At 40.4% G+C, this 16,430-nt stretch overlaps 1 protein-coding gene across 1 annotated transcript; it reads left to right on the top strand.

The window, feature by feature from the left end:
• The first annotated feature begins 3,329 nt into the window (after nucleotides 1–3,329).
• On the top strand, nucleotides 3,330–11,215 carry LOC139172773 (uncharacterized). The gene is made up of 3 exons (XM_070762000.1): nucleotides 3,330–3,339; nucleotides 3,431–3,733; nucleotides 10,914–11,215. Exons 1-3 carry the CDS (start codon nucleotides 3,330–3,332, stop codon nucleotides 11,213–11,215), a joined length of 615 nt encoding a protein of 204 aa, XP_070618101.1.
• The last annotated feature ends 5,215 nt before the right edge of the window (nucleotides 11,216–16,430 follow it).

Below are 16,430 nucleotides of genomic sequence, written 5' to 3'. Positions count from 1 at the left end.
AGAGCAGTTCAGCCCCTTTATTGTAGAAAATAAAGCTAAGCAAAACAGAACTGGCGGCCATAGAAACATAGAAGATTGACGGCAGAAAAAGACTTCATGGTCCATCTAGTCTGCCCTTATACTATTTCCTGTATTTTATCTTAGGATGGATCTATGTTTATCCCAGGCATGTTTCAATTCCGTTCCTGTGGATTGACCAACTACGTCTGCTGGAAGTTTGTTCCAAGCATCTACTGCTCTTTCAGTCAAATAATATTTTCTCACGGTGCTTCTGATCTTTTCCTCAACTAACCTCAGGTTGTGGCCCCTTGTTCTTGGGTTCACTTTCCTATTAAAAACACTTCCCTCCTGGACCTTATTTAACCCTTTAGCATATTTAAATGTTTAAATGAATAGCCGAGTTGGAAGGACTTTGGAGGTCCTCTAGTCCAACCCAGGCAGGCAGGAAGGAAGGGAATAATAATAATAATAATAATAATAATAATAATAATAACAACAACAACAACAACAACAACCACAACAACCACAACAACAACAATAACAATACTAATAACTATTATTGTTATTATTATTATCATTGTTGTTGTTATTATTTTCATTGTTATTGTTGTTGTTGTTATTATTATTATTATTTATTAAATTTGTATGCCACCCCCCTGCGACGACTCGGAGTGACTCACAACATAAATAATAATAAAATGTAATACAAATCCAATATTAAAAGAAAACTAAATTAAAACCCATTTCCACTAAAAAAAACCAATCAATTCTACACAATCACACCATTCTCAGATGCTAAGTCAGTGGGTGGGGGAAGAGAGTTAGTCCCCCTAGGCCTGGTGGCATAAATGGGTCTTCAACATCTTGTGGAAGGCAAGGAGGGTGGGGGCAATCCGAATCTCTAGGTGGAGCTGGTTCCAGAGAGTCGGGGCCGCCACAGAGAAGGCTCTTCCCCTAGGTCCAGCCAGATGACATTGTTTTGTTGACCCGACCCGGAGAAGGCCAACTCTGTGGGACCTAATCGGCCACTGATTTGTGCGGCAGGAGGCGGTCCTGTAAGTGTTCTGGTCTGATGCCATGTAGGGCTTTGTTTGTTTGTTTGTTTGTTTGTTTGTTTGTTTGTTTATTTATTTATCATTTATTTAATTTGTATGTCGCCCTTCTCCGTAGACTCGGGGTGGCTCACAGCAGTGATAGAAACAATGTACAATACAAATCTAATAATACGAACTTAAAAACCCATAATTTAAAAAACATGCACACAACACACCATACATAAATTATATAGGCCTGGGGAAGATATTTCAGTTCCCCCATGCCTGACAGCAGAGGTGGGATTTGAGAAGTTTACGAAAGGCAAGGAGGGTGGGGGCAATTCTGATCCCTGGGGGGAGTTGGTTCCAGAGGGCCGGGGCCGCCACAAAGAAGATTTTTCTCCTGGGTCCCGCCAAATGACATTGTTTAGTCGACGGGACCAACTCGGTGGGACCTAACCGGTCGCTGGGATTCATGCGGCAGAAGGTGGTCCTGGAGATATTCTGGTCCGATGCCATGAAGGGCTTTAAAGGTCATAACCAACACTTTGAATTGTGACTGGAAACTGATTGGCAACCAATGCAGACTGCAGAGTGTTGGTGAAACATGGGCATACTTGGGAAAGCCCATGATTGCTCTCGCAGCTGCATTCTGCACTATCTGAAGTTTCCGAACACTTTTCAGAGGTAGCCCCATGTAGAGAGCATTGCAGTAGTCGAGCCTCGAGGTGATGAGGGCATGAGTGACTGTGAGCAGTGACTCCCGGTCCAATTAGGGCCGCAACTGATGCACCAGGCGAACCTGGGTAAACGCCCCCCTCGCCACAGCTGAAAGATGTTTCTCTAATGTGAGCTGTGGATCGAGGAAGACACCCAAGTTGCGGACCCTCTCTGAGGGGGTCAATACTTCCCCCCCCCAGAGTAATGGATGGACAGATGGAATTGTCTTTGGGAGGCAAAACCCACAGCCACTCCCTCTTATCCGGGTTGAGTTTGAGTCTGTTGACACCCATCCAGACCCTAACAGCCTCCAGATCAACACTTTGATTTGCGATTGGAAACTAATCGGCAACCAATGTAAGCCACGGAGTGTTGATGAGATGTGGGCATACCTAGGGAGGCCCACAATTGCTGGCGCGGCTGCATTCTGCATGATCTGAAGTTTCCAAACACTTTTTCAAAGGTAGCCCCATGTAGAGAGAAAGGAAATTATTTCCTTGTGGCTGAAGCAGGCTTTGATATCTGAGAAAGATCCAATGAGCGGCCAGAACATTTCCATGCATTTGAATCCCCCACTGACAAAAGGAATAAGAGTAGACAGCACAGCTGGAGCTGCAGAGAATTCAATCCTGAACCCATCATCCACCATGACTTGGCTACCTCTTCTCATCCTCTCCTCTTCCTTGATTGGTATTTTATATTTACTTAAAAAAGGCTAGGATTGATCCTCTTTTTATTTATTTATTTTATTTATGTATTTCTTTATTTTGTCCAATATACAATGAGAGTTTTAGTGGGTATGTATGTATGTATGTGTGTGTGTGTGTGTGTGTATGTATGTATGTGTGTGTGTGTGTGTGTATATATATATATATATATATATATATATATATATATATATATATATATATATGTAGATTGTTCTGAGTTCGGGTTTTGCCCTGTGTAATATTTTGCATGTCTATGCGACGTTTCGGTGGATTTTACAACAGCACGAAGCTTGAAACTTCAGCCTGATGATGGTGAATGTGATTTCACTGAAACGTCGCATAGACACGCGAAATATTACACAGGGCAAAACCCGAACTCAGAACAATCTACATATACCCGTGAAAATTTACGAAAACAAATATATATATATATATATATATATATATATATATATATATATATATATATATTGTTCTGAGTTCGGGGTTTGCCCCGTGTAATATTTTGAGTGTCTATGCGACTTTTCGGTGAAATCACATTCACCATCATCAGGCTGAAGTTGTAAAATATATATATATACACATAGTAAAATACATAATGAAGGTTATAGAGGAGATACTCATATTAAAATATATCTATGAAAGAATAGAAAAGAAGATATAGGAATAGAACCTATCAATGAAAGAATAGAAGAAGAGATATAGGAATTGAAGAAAGGAATAGGAGATATAGGAGAGCAATAGGACAGGGGACGGAAGGCACTCTAGTGCACTTGTACTCGCCCCTTACTGACCTCTTAGGAATCTGGAGAGGTCAACCGTAGATAATCTAAGGGTAAAGTGTTGGGGCTTTGGGGATGACACTATGGAGTCCGGTAATGAGTTCCACGCTTCGACAACTTGGTTAATGAAGTCATTCTGATTAAATCCTCCTACCATCTTTGCTCTTTTAAATTTTTATTCCAGGGAGTTTTTCCCAGCTTGGCCTGAATCAGCCACCTTCCATCTCCGGATCCCTTCGAGAGAGAGTCCAAATCTCTTGTGTTACAAGCAGTGGAAGAATTGGACCAGGGCATTCCTCTTGGTATCAACAGAAGCCTGGAAATGCCCCCAAACTCCTGATATATGGTGATGGCAACAGACCCTCTGGAATCCCAGGACGATTCTCCGGTGCTGTTGGAAGCTCTAGAAAAACTGCCTTTTTAACCATCTCCAATGTTGAGGCGGAAGATGAAGCTGATTATTACTGCCTGAATTTTGAAGAAAGAGGCTTGTATACAGTGATACAATCCCACTGAAGAGCAGAACAAAAACCCTGTGGCAGATGAACGGCAATTCGCATGACTAGACAATGGGTGACATCCTCTTCTCGTTTCCTCTTAGCCTTCTCAAATTCCCAGGTGCTTCCTTCCTGCTTTCACACTCACTTAGGCACTTAGCGATGTTGTTAGATTAGCACAGGAATGAAAGACGAGATGCATCTTCATTTCTGCCGGTGGAACTGTGTTCCACCCTGTCCTGCCTGATGTCCACCCCTGCCTACATGGCATTGGGCCGGATTATTTGCAGGACCGCCTTCTGCCATGTGAATCTCAGCGACTACTTAGGTCCCACAGAGTCGGCCTTCTCCGGACAATGTTGCTTAGCAGGGCCAAAGGGAAGAGCCTCCTCTGTGGTGGCCCTGGCCCTCTGGAATCAGGTTCGCACTGCCCCCACCCTCCTCGCCTTCTTTAGGATTCTGAAGACTCATCTATGCCTCCAGGCTTGGGGCAATTAGATCTTAAGCCCCCTGGCCGATGAATGTTATGTGTGGCTGAGGTCTGAATGTGTACGATTGATTTGTAAAATATAGGGGATTTTAGGTTAGTTATTTAGTTAGTTAATTGGATTTGCCATTGAATTATATTGGGGTTTTTTTATATGTTGTAAGCCGCCCTGAGTCTTTGGAGAGGGGCAGCATAGAAATCCTATCAATCAATCAATGAATCAATCAATCAATTGATCGACCAATCAAAAAATAAAATAAAATATAATGTAAAATAATAAAATAAGATAAAATAAGATAAAATAAGATAAAATAAGATAAAATAAGATAAAATAAGATAAAATAAGATAAAATAAGATAAAATAAGATAAAATAAGATAAAATAAGATAAAATAAGATAAAATGAGCAGTGTGGTCGGGCAGTAGGAAAAGCAAGTAGGATGCTTGGCTGCATAGCTAGAGGTATAACAAGCAGGAAGAGGGAGATTGTGATCCCCTTATATAGAGCGCTGGTGAGACCACATTTGGAATACTGTGTCCAGTTCTGGAGACCTCACCTACAAAAAGATATTGACAAAATTGAACGGGTCCAAAGACGGGCTACAAGAATGGTGGAAGGTCTGAAGCATAAAACGTATCAGGAAAGACTTCATGAACTCAATCTGTATAGTCTGGAGGACAGAAGGGAAAGTGGGGACATGATCAAAACATTTAAATATTTTAAAGGGTTAAATAAGGTTCAAGAGGGAAGTGTTTTTAATAGGAAAGTGAACACAAGAACAAGGGGACACAATCTGAAGTTAGTTGGGGGAAAGATCAAAAGCAACGTGAGGAAAAGTTATTTCACTGAAAGAGTAGTAGATCCTTGGAACAAACTTCCAGCAGACGTGATTGGTAAATCCACAGTAACTGAATTTAAACATGCCTGGGATAAACATATATCCATCCTAAGATAAAATACAGGAAATAGTATAAGGGCAGACTAGATGGACCATGAGGTCTTTTTCTGCCGTCAATCTTCTATGTTTCTATGTTTCTATAAAATAAAATAAAATAAGTTATAATATAATAAGATACACAGTATAATATAATATATGAAGAAATAACAAGATATAACAAGATATAATAAGATATAATAGGATATAATATAATGTAATGTAATGTAACGTAACGTAACAAAATAAAAAATATAATATAAAATAAAATAAATCAGTGGCGGCTATGCAAATTTACTCCGTATGTTACTCCGTATGTTAGTAGGTAACACCCCTCCCCTGTCAGTCCCTGGAACATCCAATCCGGAATGGACGTAAGTAACATAGTCCCATAAACAGCGGCGGATTCCCATTCCTGCTGCTACTCTGCGCTACGTGCGCCACTTTGCTTCTATGGCGGGTTCCTGGGTGCGTCCCAACCTGTTTTTGCTTCTGTGCACGTGTGAGATTTCGGTGGGTTTTTTTTTTTGCTTCCACGCATGTGCAGAAGCAAAAAAATTGCCAAAATCTTGTGCTCGCACATGTCTCCTCCTAAGATTTTGTTTCCTGTGCATGTGCAGACGGAAAAATATGCTCAGGCGTGCGCATGGAGGAAAAATGAAGCTGCGCACACAGTGCAACTTTTGCTACATAGTTGCACCTTCTTCATCCGTACCGGTAGCAACCCAATACTGAGTGCAAGTATGCAGGACGCCTGGTAGTCCTACTGGGCCTACGTGCCTCAGTTCATATACAGGGTTCCCTCGATTTTTGCAGGGGACGTGTTCCGAGACCGCCCGTGAATGTCAAATTTCCGCGAAGTAGAGATGCAAAAATAAATACACCATTTTTAGCTATGAACAATATCACAAGCCTTCCCTTAACACTTTAAACCCCTAAATTGCAATTTCCAATCATTTACTCACCATTATTACTGGTACTCACCATTGAATAAGGCAGTGATCCTGATATTTATAAACATAACTATTTATTAACAATAATTGTTTTTTTGTTATTTATTCGCAAAAATTATTAGTTTGGCGATGACGTATGATGTCATCGGGCGGGAAAAACCGTGGTATAGGAAAAAAAATGCAAAGTATTTTTTAATTAATATTTTTTGAAAAACCGTAGTACAGTGTTCCCTGTTCTCCAAACATTCTCACATTGCTTACAAAACTTTTATGGATTTGTCTTCCACTTTAGATTTAAAAAAAATTCTAAGTTTTTCCTGAATCAAAACTGTGTTTCCCTTCCCATTCCTCTTTCTTACTGTTCTGTCTAGGTTCCCCCAGACGTCAACACCAACTAAAAAGAGTATCCAGACACGCTGGTAAAAAGCAAAGTCATTTTATATCTTTGAAAACAAACACAGATAACAAAAACTGTTCTTACAAACTGGAATGCTATGAAGCTTCCCAGAAGAGTCATGACGGCCAGACAATACAACAGGCTTCTTGCTGGCACACACACCACTGTAGATAATAAAACCCACGCCTCCCCCAAGTTTTCAGCCTTCAAGGCCACAAGCCGGAATCAGAGACACCAAGGATCGAAGCAAGGTCACAGGACTCCCAAAAGATAACTCTCCACAATACAGGAAGGGCGGGCCTGCCTTTTCAACCTTTCTGGGGAGAACCACACCCAAACCCAGCTGTTGCCTATTAGGGATGCAAATACCTGGCTAATTGTCCCCTTCGTTGTGCTGCCCTTCTCTGCCTCATATCTATGATGGCTTGTGCATTCTCATCTAATGATTCCAGGCTACTCGCTGGGGAGAGCTCCCCCCCCGGGGGTCTCAGGCTGTTCTCCCTCCTCCTCGTCCTGACATTCCTCTTCCCCGTCTGCCTGGTCCTCCTCCTCCTCCTGTTCCTCGTCCTCCCCCTCTGAGCATGGAGCCGGCAGAGTTCCAGCCGTTCCCTGAGGAGCCTCAGACTGAATCACAAGACTTACCCACCATTTTAGACTCATGAAAAAATAGATGTAAACGTGCCATATCGTTTGAGATTAGTTTTTACGCTTCTTTTTTGTTTTACCAAAAGAGAATCTTGGCACCTGCCTTTTATATATATATATATATATATATATATATATATATATATATATATATATATATATATATATATATATATATAAATTTTATTTACAAATATAAAAAACATAAAAAGAGTAATCAAAACAGGTAACATTTAAATCTTAGTATAATATAATATATAACAGTTTATAAACATATAGACTTATAGAGAGAGGGGCTAGAAGAGGGATAAAGAATAGATAGGGAAAGAGTGGGAAAGGAGGAGGGAAGAGATAGGAAAACAAAAGAAAGAAAGAAAGAAAGGAAAGAGAGAAGATAAAGGGGTGGGCGAGTGTACGGTGAAGCTGTGTTGAAAACGAGAACTAATTTCTGATTTGTTAGCTCATTACCTTGGTTCGGATTGGTCATACAGATATGTAAATGCAAGCGTTGAGTTAATCAAAGTATAGAGATTTTGAAAATAGAAGTAAATATTCTATCTTTATATATCTAAAATCTCTTATTGCTATTAAAGGAATAAAAAAGAACTGTAAACCGGATTTGTGTCTGGTCAAGTTTATATCAATCATTTCAATATTACGACGTAATGTTCTCTCTCTTTTTTTAGCCATCTGTAAAAGGGATCCCAACAATTATTAAATGAGGACACAGTTTCATTTCTGACTAGCATGGTTAATTTAGTCATCTCTGCGCAATATTTAATTTTTTAAATTATTGCGTCTTTAGGAGGTATGTCTTCGTTTTTCCACCACTGCGCAAATGTTAATCTGGCTGCTGTAGTTAGATGGATGATTAGGTGTATTTGGGTTTTAGGCAGGTTTTGTCTAAGGAAGCATTCCGGTTTTTTTTCTATTTTCAAACTTAGTATTTCATCAATCCAGAGTCCAATTATATTCCAATAATTCTGTGCTTTTATACACTGCTACCATAGGTGGAAATAGGTACCTAGTTCTTGATGGCATTTCCAGCAATATGGTGAAAGTTTATTATTTATTTTTGTTAGTTTTATCGGGGTAATGTGCCACCTGTAAAACATTTTAACTAAATTTTCTTTGTAGGATGTAGCTATGGTTAATTTATAGTTTCTGCTCCACCTGCCTTTCCAACACCAAAATTACCTTGAAGTTATAGTGACAGAACCAGTAGAGGTCAGAATTGTCATGTTTTCCAAACTCAATCTGACATTGAAGTCAAAGAAGGAGTTCCGGTTTATAGATGCTGGATATTCAGGTTGACGGTAGCAGTGAGAAAACAGGTTTTCCCTTCTAGATAAGGCTAGTACTATCCATATGTTGGTCTAATTGCAATGGTGGCTCATAGCATAGAATAGAAACACAAAAGGGAAAAACAAAGGATGACAATCAACTAGGCTAAGGAGTTTACTTCTTGAATTCACCTTGAATTCTTTCAGGTGGAGAAGCAAATATGGAATTTATTCCCTGCCTACAATTAACATCTTATTTCTCTTTTCAAGAAACACAGCTAGCCCAAACTAGGTAAAACCCAAAACATAACAGAATTCATCGGAAAGAGCTGTAATATTAATAAATTTAATCCAGCAAACAAATGTAATGCTTCAAATGTGTGGGATCTACTGGATCCTGAATAAGAATCTTGGGATTATTTCTTACGCTGATATATTGTCTTTCCTGCTAGATATCTTGAAGTCTATGGAGATTCTCAGTCATCCATATGTTTTTTTTAAAAAGGATATTTTTTTTTCATTGTACTGTTCATTTTATCGCTGTATTTTTATTGCTTTGTATTTATGGTTATTGTTAGGCGCTCTGAGTCCTTTTTGGGGTGAGAGGCATATAAATACAAATAATGAATGAATGGATAGCTAGCTAGATAGCTACATAGCTAGCTAGCTAGCTAGCTAGACAGACAGACAGACAGACGAAGATAGATAGACAGACAGACAGACAGACGAAGATAGACAGACAGACAGACAGACAGACGAAGATAGATAGATAGATAGATAGACAGACAGACAGACAGACGAAGATAGATAGATAGATAGATAGATAGATAGACAGACAGACAGACGAAGATAGATAGATAGACAGACAGACAGACAGACGAAGATAGATAGATAGACAGACAGACAGACAGACAGACGAAGATAGATAGACAGACAGACAGACAGACAGACAGACAGACGAAGATAGATAGGTAGATAGATATAGATAGATAGATAGATAGATAGATAGAAAGATAGATAATAGATAGATAGATAGATAGATAGATATAGATTAGATAGATAGATAGATATAGATTAGATAGATAGACAGACAGACAGATAGATAGATAGATAGAAAGATAGATGATAGATAGATAGATAGATAGATAGATAGATAGATAGATAGAAAGATAGATAGATGATAGATAGATAGATAGATAGATAGATAGATAGATAGATAGATAGATAGAGATTAGATAGATAGATAGATATAGATGAGAGAGAGAGAGAGAGAACCCAAAAATCTTAAGGGTGAAGTTGAGATTTCATCCTAGTATTTTCCACTTTCTGCTATTCAACTAATTTATCTACCCATCTCTAAGCTCACGTATGATACACGTCATATGATAATCAATGAGCTACAGTCTGCCCCTTTTGCTAACTGTACACTCCTCCTGATTGGTTAAAAAATAGGAATCATCGTGGTCTTAAGAAGCACCTCATTTGCATGCTAGTTGTATTCCTCCCCTTTAGGGATTTAAGAGCGGCCAGGTTGAAGCCAATGACTGATGGATTCGTTGAGGAAGATCGTCTAATTGTCCACCATGGCTTGGGTTCTTCTGCTCATCACCTTTATCTCTTCCTTAGGTGAGACCATGAGAAGCAGAGGATAGAATGGGTGAACAGTGTAGTCAGGCGTTAGGGAAAGTAAGTAGGATACTTGGCTGCATAGATAGAGGTATAACAAGCAGGAAGAGGGAGATTATGATCCCGCTATATAGAGCGCTGGTGAGACCACAATTAGAATACTGTGTTCAGTTCTGGAGACCTCACCTACAAAAAGATATTGACAAAATTGAACGGGTCCAAAGACGGGCTACAAGAATGGTGGAAGGTCTTAAGCATAAAACGTATCAGGAAAGACTGAATGAACTCCATCTGTATAGTCTGGAGGATAGAAGGGAAAGGGGGGACATGATTGAAATATTTAAATATCTTAAAGGGTTAAATAAGGTCCAGGAGGGAAGTGTTTTTAATAGGAAAGTGAACACAAGAACAAGGGGACACAATGTGAAGTTAGTTGGGGGAAAGATCAAAAGCAACATGAGAAAATATTATTTTACTGAAAGAGTAGTAGATCCTTGGAACAAACTTCCAGCAGACGTGGTAGATAAATCCACAGTAATTGAATGTAAACATGCCTGGGATAAACTTATATCCATCCTAAGGTAAAATACAGAAAATAGTATAAGGGCAGATTAGATGGACCATGAGGTCTTTTTCTGCCGTCAGTCTTCTATGTTTCTATGTTTATAGAAGGGAAAATCCTTTGGATGGTCTCCATGTGGAATGCAAGCGTAGAGTCTTTGGAGTCTTCGGAGAGGGGCGGCATACAAATCCAAATAATAAATAATAAATAAATAAATAAATTCACCTTACGTTCCTTAATTCCATGTTCTCTCTCGTTCCCCAACTCCCACATCCTCTTCCAGGAGCCAGTGTCCAGCAGCTGCAGAACTTGAAAAATGCAGATTCTGTAGCTCCAGGAGGGACTGTCATCATGTCCTGTAGATACGATGGAGGGACCATCACCAACTTCAATTACCCTCGATGGATCCAGCAGAAGGCAGAGGAGAGCCCAAAACTCTTGATACACAGCATCGATACCAGGCGCTCAGGTGTCCCGGCCCGTTTCTCTGGCTCCAGGTCAGGAAATACCATGTCCCTGACCATCACGGGGGCCTTGGTGGAAGATGAGGCCACGTATTACTGTTTAGTTTGGATCAGTGTTTGATTCAGATAGAGAAGTGAGACCAAAACCCTTGAAAGGAAGTGAACCGTCTCGATTGCTTTGCTTTCCCTGCTAATAAAGAAGACCTGAAATCCACTAAGAAACAGCATGACTATATCTTCTCTCTTCTTCAAACATAACGATCTCTTTGTAACATCAAGCGGATCTGAGAAACAAGGACGAATGCCAAACATGGTTTGTGCACTGTGCTTAGAGTGCAGTCCTGCAGGCAAATTATTGCTTCAATTGCAACAACACAAGAGCACGCAACAGATTCAAACTTAATATTAACCGCTCCAAACTTGACTGTAAAAAAATATGACTTCAGCAACCGAGTTATCGAAGCATGGAACTCATTACCTAACTCAGTAGTGTCAACCCCTAACCCCCAACATTTTCCCCTTAGACTATCCACGATTGACCTCTCCAGGTTCCTTAGAGGTCAGTAAGGGGTGTGCATAAGTGCACCTCTGTGCCTTCCGTCCCCTGTCCAATTGTCTTTCCTTATCTTATTTATCTTTTCTTCCTTTCAAATTTGTTCACCTATACTTTTATATCTTTTTTTCTATTCGTTTCTGTTGTGGTTAGCTCTGGCCCAGCTCCTGCCCCAAGGACTGTGGATGTGGGGGAGACATCCACATACTGCAGGCCTGTTTTGCCCCCAGTGGAATCTGATGATGAAGGCTCCTCTGACCAAGAAGACATGAGTGACAGGGAGGAGGAGAGTGTGGCAGACAGCTCAGAAGGAGATCAATTCTCTAGCTCCTCCTTGGATTCAGAACAAGAGTTAATGATACAGCCACGCATGCGGAGAGCGATGCATAGGCAACAACAACTGAGAGATTATTATCAAAGAAAATGAGGCCACCTGTGGTTGGGTGGGGCTGTGGTAATAAGGCTGCTATAAATAGCAGCCTGTGGGTTTGGCCATTGTGGAGGATTATCTGATCGTTTGTTGTGTTTCGTGACTGCTTTACTGACTTTGACCTTTTGTGTGCTGATTTTTCCCCGCTTTGAAACTAAACCAGAGCAAAGTGTGTTTCACTTTGTGAAAGAAGAAGGACTGTGAATTGCCTCACAACTGCAAGCTAAGTATCACAGAACTGATAAGGGACTTGTATAAATTGCCGGTTTGTTTGGAGATGAGTGCTCTTTGCTATACCAAAAGAGGGCTTAGTTTAAGTGAATTTTCATTATAAAGAACATTGTTTTGAATTTTCAAACGTGTGTGTGTCTGAAATTTGTACCTGTGAATTTTTGGGAGGATTCTACCAGAGAGCCCGACAGAACATGTTTCTTTAGTTATATTACTAAATAGCTATTCTCTTCAATGTGTATTATGTATTGGACTAAATAAATAAATAAAATAAATTCCGCTGACTGACTGCTGACTGCAATTTGGCAGGTCAAATCTCTCCAGGCTCGAGGTTGACACAACCTCCCATTATTGCAAGATAGGTCAAAATGAGGAGCCAGATTGTTGGAGGCAAGGATATGACTGTTATCATCATCATCATCATCATCATCATCATCATCATCATCATCGGAGGTCTTCTAGTCCAACTCTTGCTCAAGAAGGAATGGAAGGTCTTTTCTTTTATCTGAAGCAGGCTTTGATATCTGAGGAAGATTCATGAAGTCTTTCCTGATAGGTTTGATGCTTAAGACCTTCCACTATTTTTAGTATCCCGTCTTTGGACCCGTTCAATTTTATATAGTGAGGACAATTCTCATGCACACTTTTTATACAGCAGGTGAACTGATGTCTTTCTAAAATGTTCTCACTCAGCCAAGCAGGATGGCCCCTTCAAAAGCTGCATCACCAAATCACAATCTTGAAAGACTATAACTGAATAACAGAGTTGGAAGGGACCTTGGAGGTCCTCTAGTCCAACCCCCTGCTCAGACAGGATTTCATGGTGAATGGAATGAAAGCGATTCATTGAATTATGGATTATGAATTTAATACAGAGATTCACCAAGATCTTTATTTTGACAAACAGAATTTTGGCATCTACATTGTTCAACCCCTCAAAAGTATCTTGATGCTTGGTTGACATAACCAGTAGAGGTCAGGATTGCCATGTTTTAAAAACTTTCTCTGAAAGTTTAGTCCACACAGTTCTAGTTTAAATAGGCTTGTTATTCAGGCTGTCAGTTATTACACTTCTCCAATGGCACAAAACAGAAAAAAATCAACCTGTAACAGAATGCATGGGAAAGAGTTCAAATATTAATCAATCTAAAGGAATAAATGAATGGATTGAGCTTCCTTTTTATATTGTGGTGGGATACAAGCTCCCATTTTAGTTGTCCATTTGACCTCTGAATTAAACATTTGTCTACTCTTGGAGTTCCCTTGGGATGAGCACAATGATATTTCAGGAAAACATGAACCTGTGACCCAACATTGGTGGTTTTCATACTTAATATCCCTGTAATAAGTCACAATTTCCCTGAAAGCCTTGAAGGACCTGTCTCAGCCTGAACCAGGAAACATAGAGGACATAAAATGAGGACAATTCCCATGCACACTTTTTACACTACAGATCAATTGACGTCTTTCCAAAATGTTCTCACTCAACCAAGCAGGATGGTCCCTTCAAAAGCTGCATCACCAAATCCCAATCCTCAAAGAGTATAAGAGAAAACAGAGTTGGAAGGGACCTTGAAGGTCTTCTAGTCCAACCCCCTACTCAGACAGGGAGGATCTTTCAAGGGAAGGCCTTTCCCTGTGGCTGAATCAGGCTTTGATATCTGAGCAAGATTCAAGTAGCAGCCAGACCATTTGCATGTATTTGAATCCCCCACTGACAAAAGGCTTCAGAGCCAAGAGCACAGCTGGATCTGCAGACAATTCACTCCAGACACCATCATCCACCATGGCTCAGCTGCTTCTTATCTTGGTTGTCCTCTCATCTTCCATGATGGGTAATTTATGTCCTGGGATTTGTACTCTAAAACTGTTGTGACTATAGCCTTCCTCTGCCTAGCGATAATTCAGTGACCCATTTCCTAATTTCTGATCCTACCACACATTTCTTCTCATTGAAATGACCATTATGCTGACAGAGTCCTTCCTATCATCTTTGTTGTCTTTCAGGGACTTTCTCCCAAGTTGTCATGACTCAACCGGCTTCTGTGTCTGGATCTCTTGGAGGGACAACCCGACTCAGTTGTACTATGAGTGGGGGAACAATTGGAACAGCGGATTCTTCCTGGTATCAACAGATGCCTGGCACTCGCCCCAAACTCCTGATGTATGCTGATAGCAGCAGAGCCTCTGGAATCCCAGAACGATTCTCTGGGGCTGTTGAAGTCTCTAGAAAAACTGCCATGTTAACCATCTCCAATCTTGAGGCAGATGATGAAGCTGTTTATTATTGCCATAGTTATATAAGTGGTGGCAAGTGCACAGTGGTACAATCCCACTGAAGAGCTGAACAAAAACCTCCGATATGCCTGACTGGCAAATATGTGACACATTGTTCTTGGTTCCTCCTAGTCTTCTCAAACTGTCAGGTGTTTCCTCACTTCTGTCACTCTGTTTTAGACTTTGGGGAATATGACGACATCTGAGTTTTAGAAAAATTCTGCAATTGGACTGGGACTTTATGGGGGTGGTGGATGGTGTAGGATCAGTTGACCCATGACGGCATCTCATTTAACACACAGAGTCACTTCATGTAATGGCCGTTTTGGAGACATATTGTCCATCTTTATCCTGTATTCCAATTGTGGGCTATCTCTCCTCTTCATATTATCAAATGTGTGATGTGCATTTTTTCATTCTTATTAATCATTTTTGCTCAGGGAAGCTTCTTTAGAGTCCGTCACTTGAGTTCCTTTTCAGATCTAACTTTTCTATCTCCTTTGAAATTACACCTCCTTGGTGGAATATGTACTTTACTCTCTCTCTCTCCCCCCCTCTGTCTCTCCCGCCCTTTCTCTCTATCTCTCCCTCCTTCTCTCTCTCTCTCTCCCTCCCTTCCTCTCTCTTTCTCTCCCCCTCCATCTCTCTCCCTGCCTCTCTCTCCCTCCCTCCTCCCCCCTCTCTCCTTTCCTCTCTCTATCCCTCCCTTCCTCTCCCTCCCATCTCCCTCTCCCTCTCCCTCTCCCCCCCTCTCTCTAACTCTAACTCTATCTCTCCATACACAACAGTTACTAAGTGAAATTAGGAAGCCAGTTTGGTCAAATGGAGATAATGCAGATGAGTGTAGCAATGCCTGAGGAATGTCAGAAAATAAGGTAACTGAAAAAGATAAGAGAAGTGTAATGATGATTAAACTACTATAAAGAGACTTTAAGAGAAATTGGTACGTTATGTTTGAGGGGTGAAAGCCTTATATTATGGGGGGACAACAGCTCCAATCTTAGGAGTTCAGGGAAGCAACTTTGGAATCCTTCACTCTTCCCTTTCACATCCAATGTTTCTCTCCCCTTTGAAATTAAATAGTTTGGGCTGAAACTTTGCTGCTTTTCAGATCGGTTGGTCCAAGTTGTCCTTAAACCTCACCCTTCTCTTTCAACATCCTACAGAGGAAGAGTCAGGATCTGTTGTAACAAAAGGAGTGGCAATATTGGAGATTTAATTAAACTCCTGGGGTCAGCAGTGCCATCATCAGAAACATGACCAAATTAAGAGACTCTTTAAAACCTCCACTCATTTTTCTGGCTCTGTCAATAGTTTCTCCGATTCTGTTTCCTTGAGCATCTTCAGTCTCTCTAAAATTGCCTACTAGACTAGACTCTCCTTTGTGGATTTCATTGGTCTTAAACATTAGGTGTTTTTTTGAAAATAACTCAGGTTTGTATTGAGTTAGAATTAGGGTTAAAGTCATAACTATGTTCCCCTATATTCCTATTGTTCCTTCTCATCCATCTCCTTTGGGATAATGAAGAAATGAAATGCAACATGCTGCCTACATAGGATGTAAGTCACTATGCTTCTTCTTTATTCTGACAAATTGAACTTTGGCATCTACATTGCCCAACCCCAAAAAAGTATCTTGAGGCTTCGGTGACATAACCAGTAGAGGTCAGGATTGGCATGTTTTCAAAACTTAGTTTGAAACTTTAATCTGAACAGTTCTAGTTTAAAGAGTTTTGTTGTTCAGGCTGTCAGTTATTTCCTTTCTCAATGGGCACTGAAATGAATGAGACTCAGACAAGGAGTACAAGATGGTTCCGTTTATTCAGCTCTCTCGAAGTGACTTCA

Source organism: Erythrolamprus reginae, chromosome 10 (assembly GCF_031021105.1).
Source record: "Erythrolamprus reginae isolate rEryReg1 chromosome 10, rEryReg1.hap1, whole genome shotgun sequence".
NCBI lineage: Eukaryota > Metazoa > Chordata > Lepidosauria > Squamata > Dipsadidae > Erythrolamprus > Erythrolamprus reginae.
Note: the sequence above shows the minus strand (reverse complement) of the source record. Positions and strands in the feature narration are given on the sequence as shown.

Excerpts from the sequence above, each read along its gene's own strand:
- LOC139172773 (XM_070762000.1), top strand. Across the intron at positions 3,734-10,913 it reads CCTGAATTTTGAAGAAAGAG|GAGCCAGTGTCCAGCAGCTG; the intron begins GCTTGTATACAG and ends ATCCTCTTCCAG.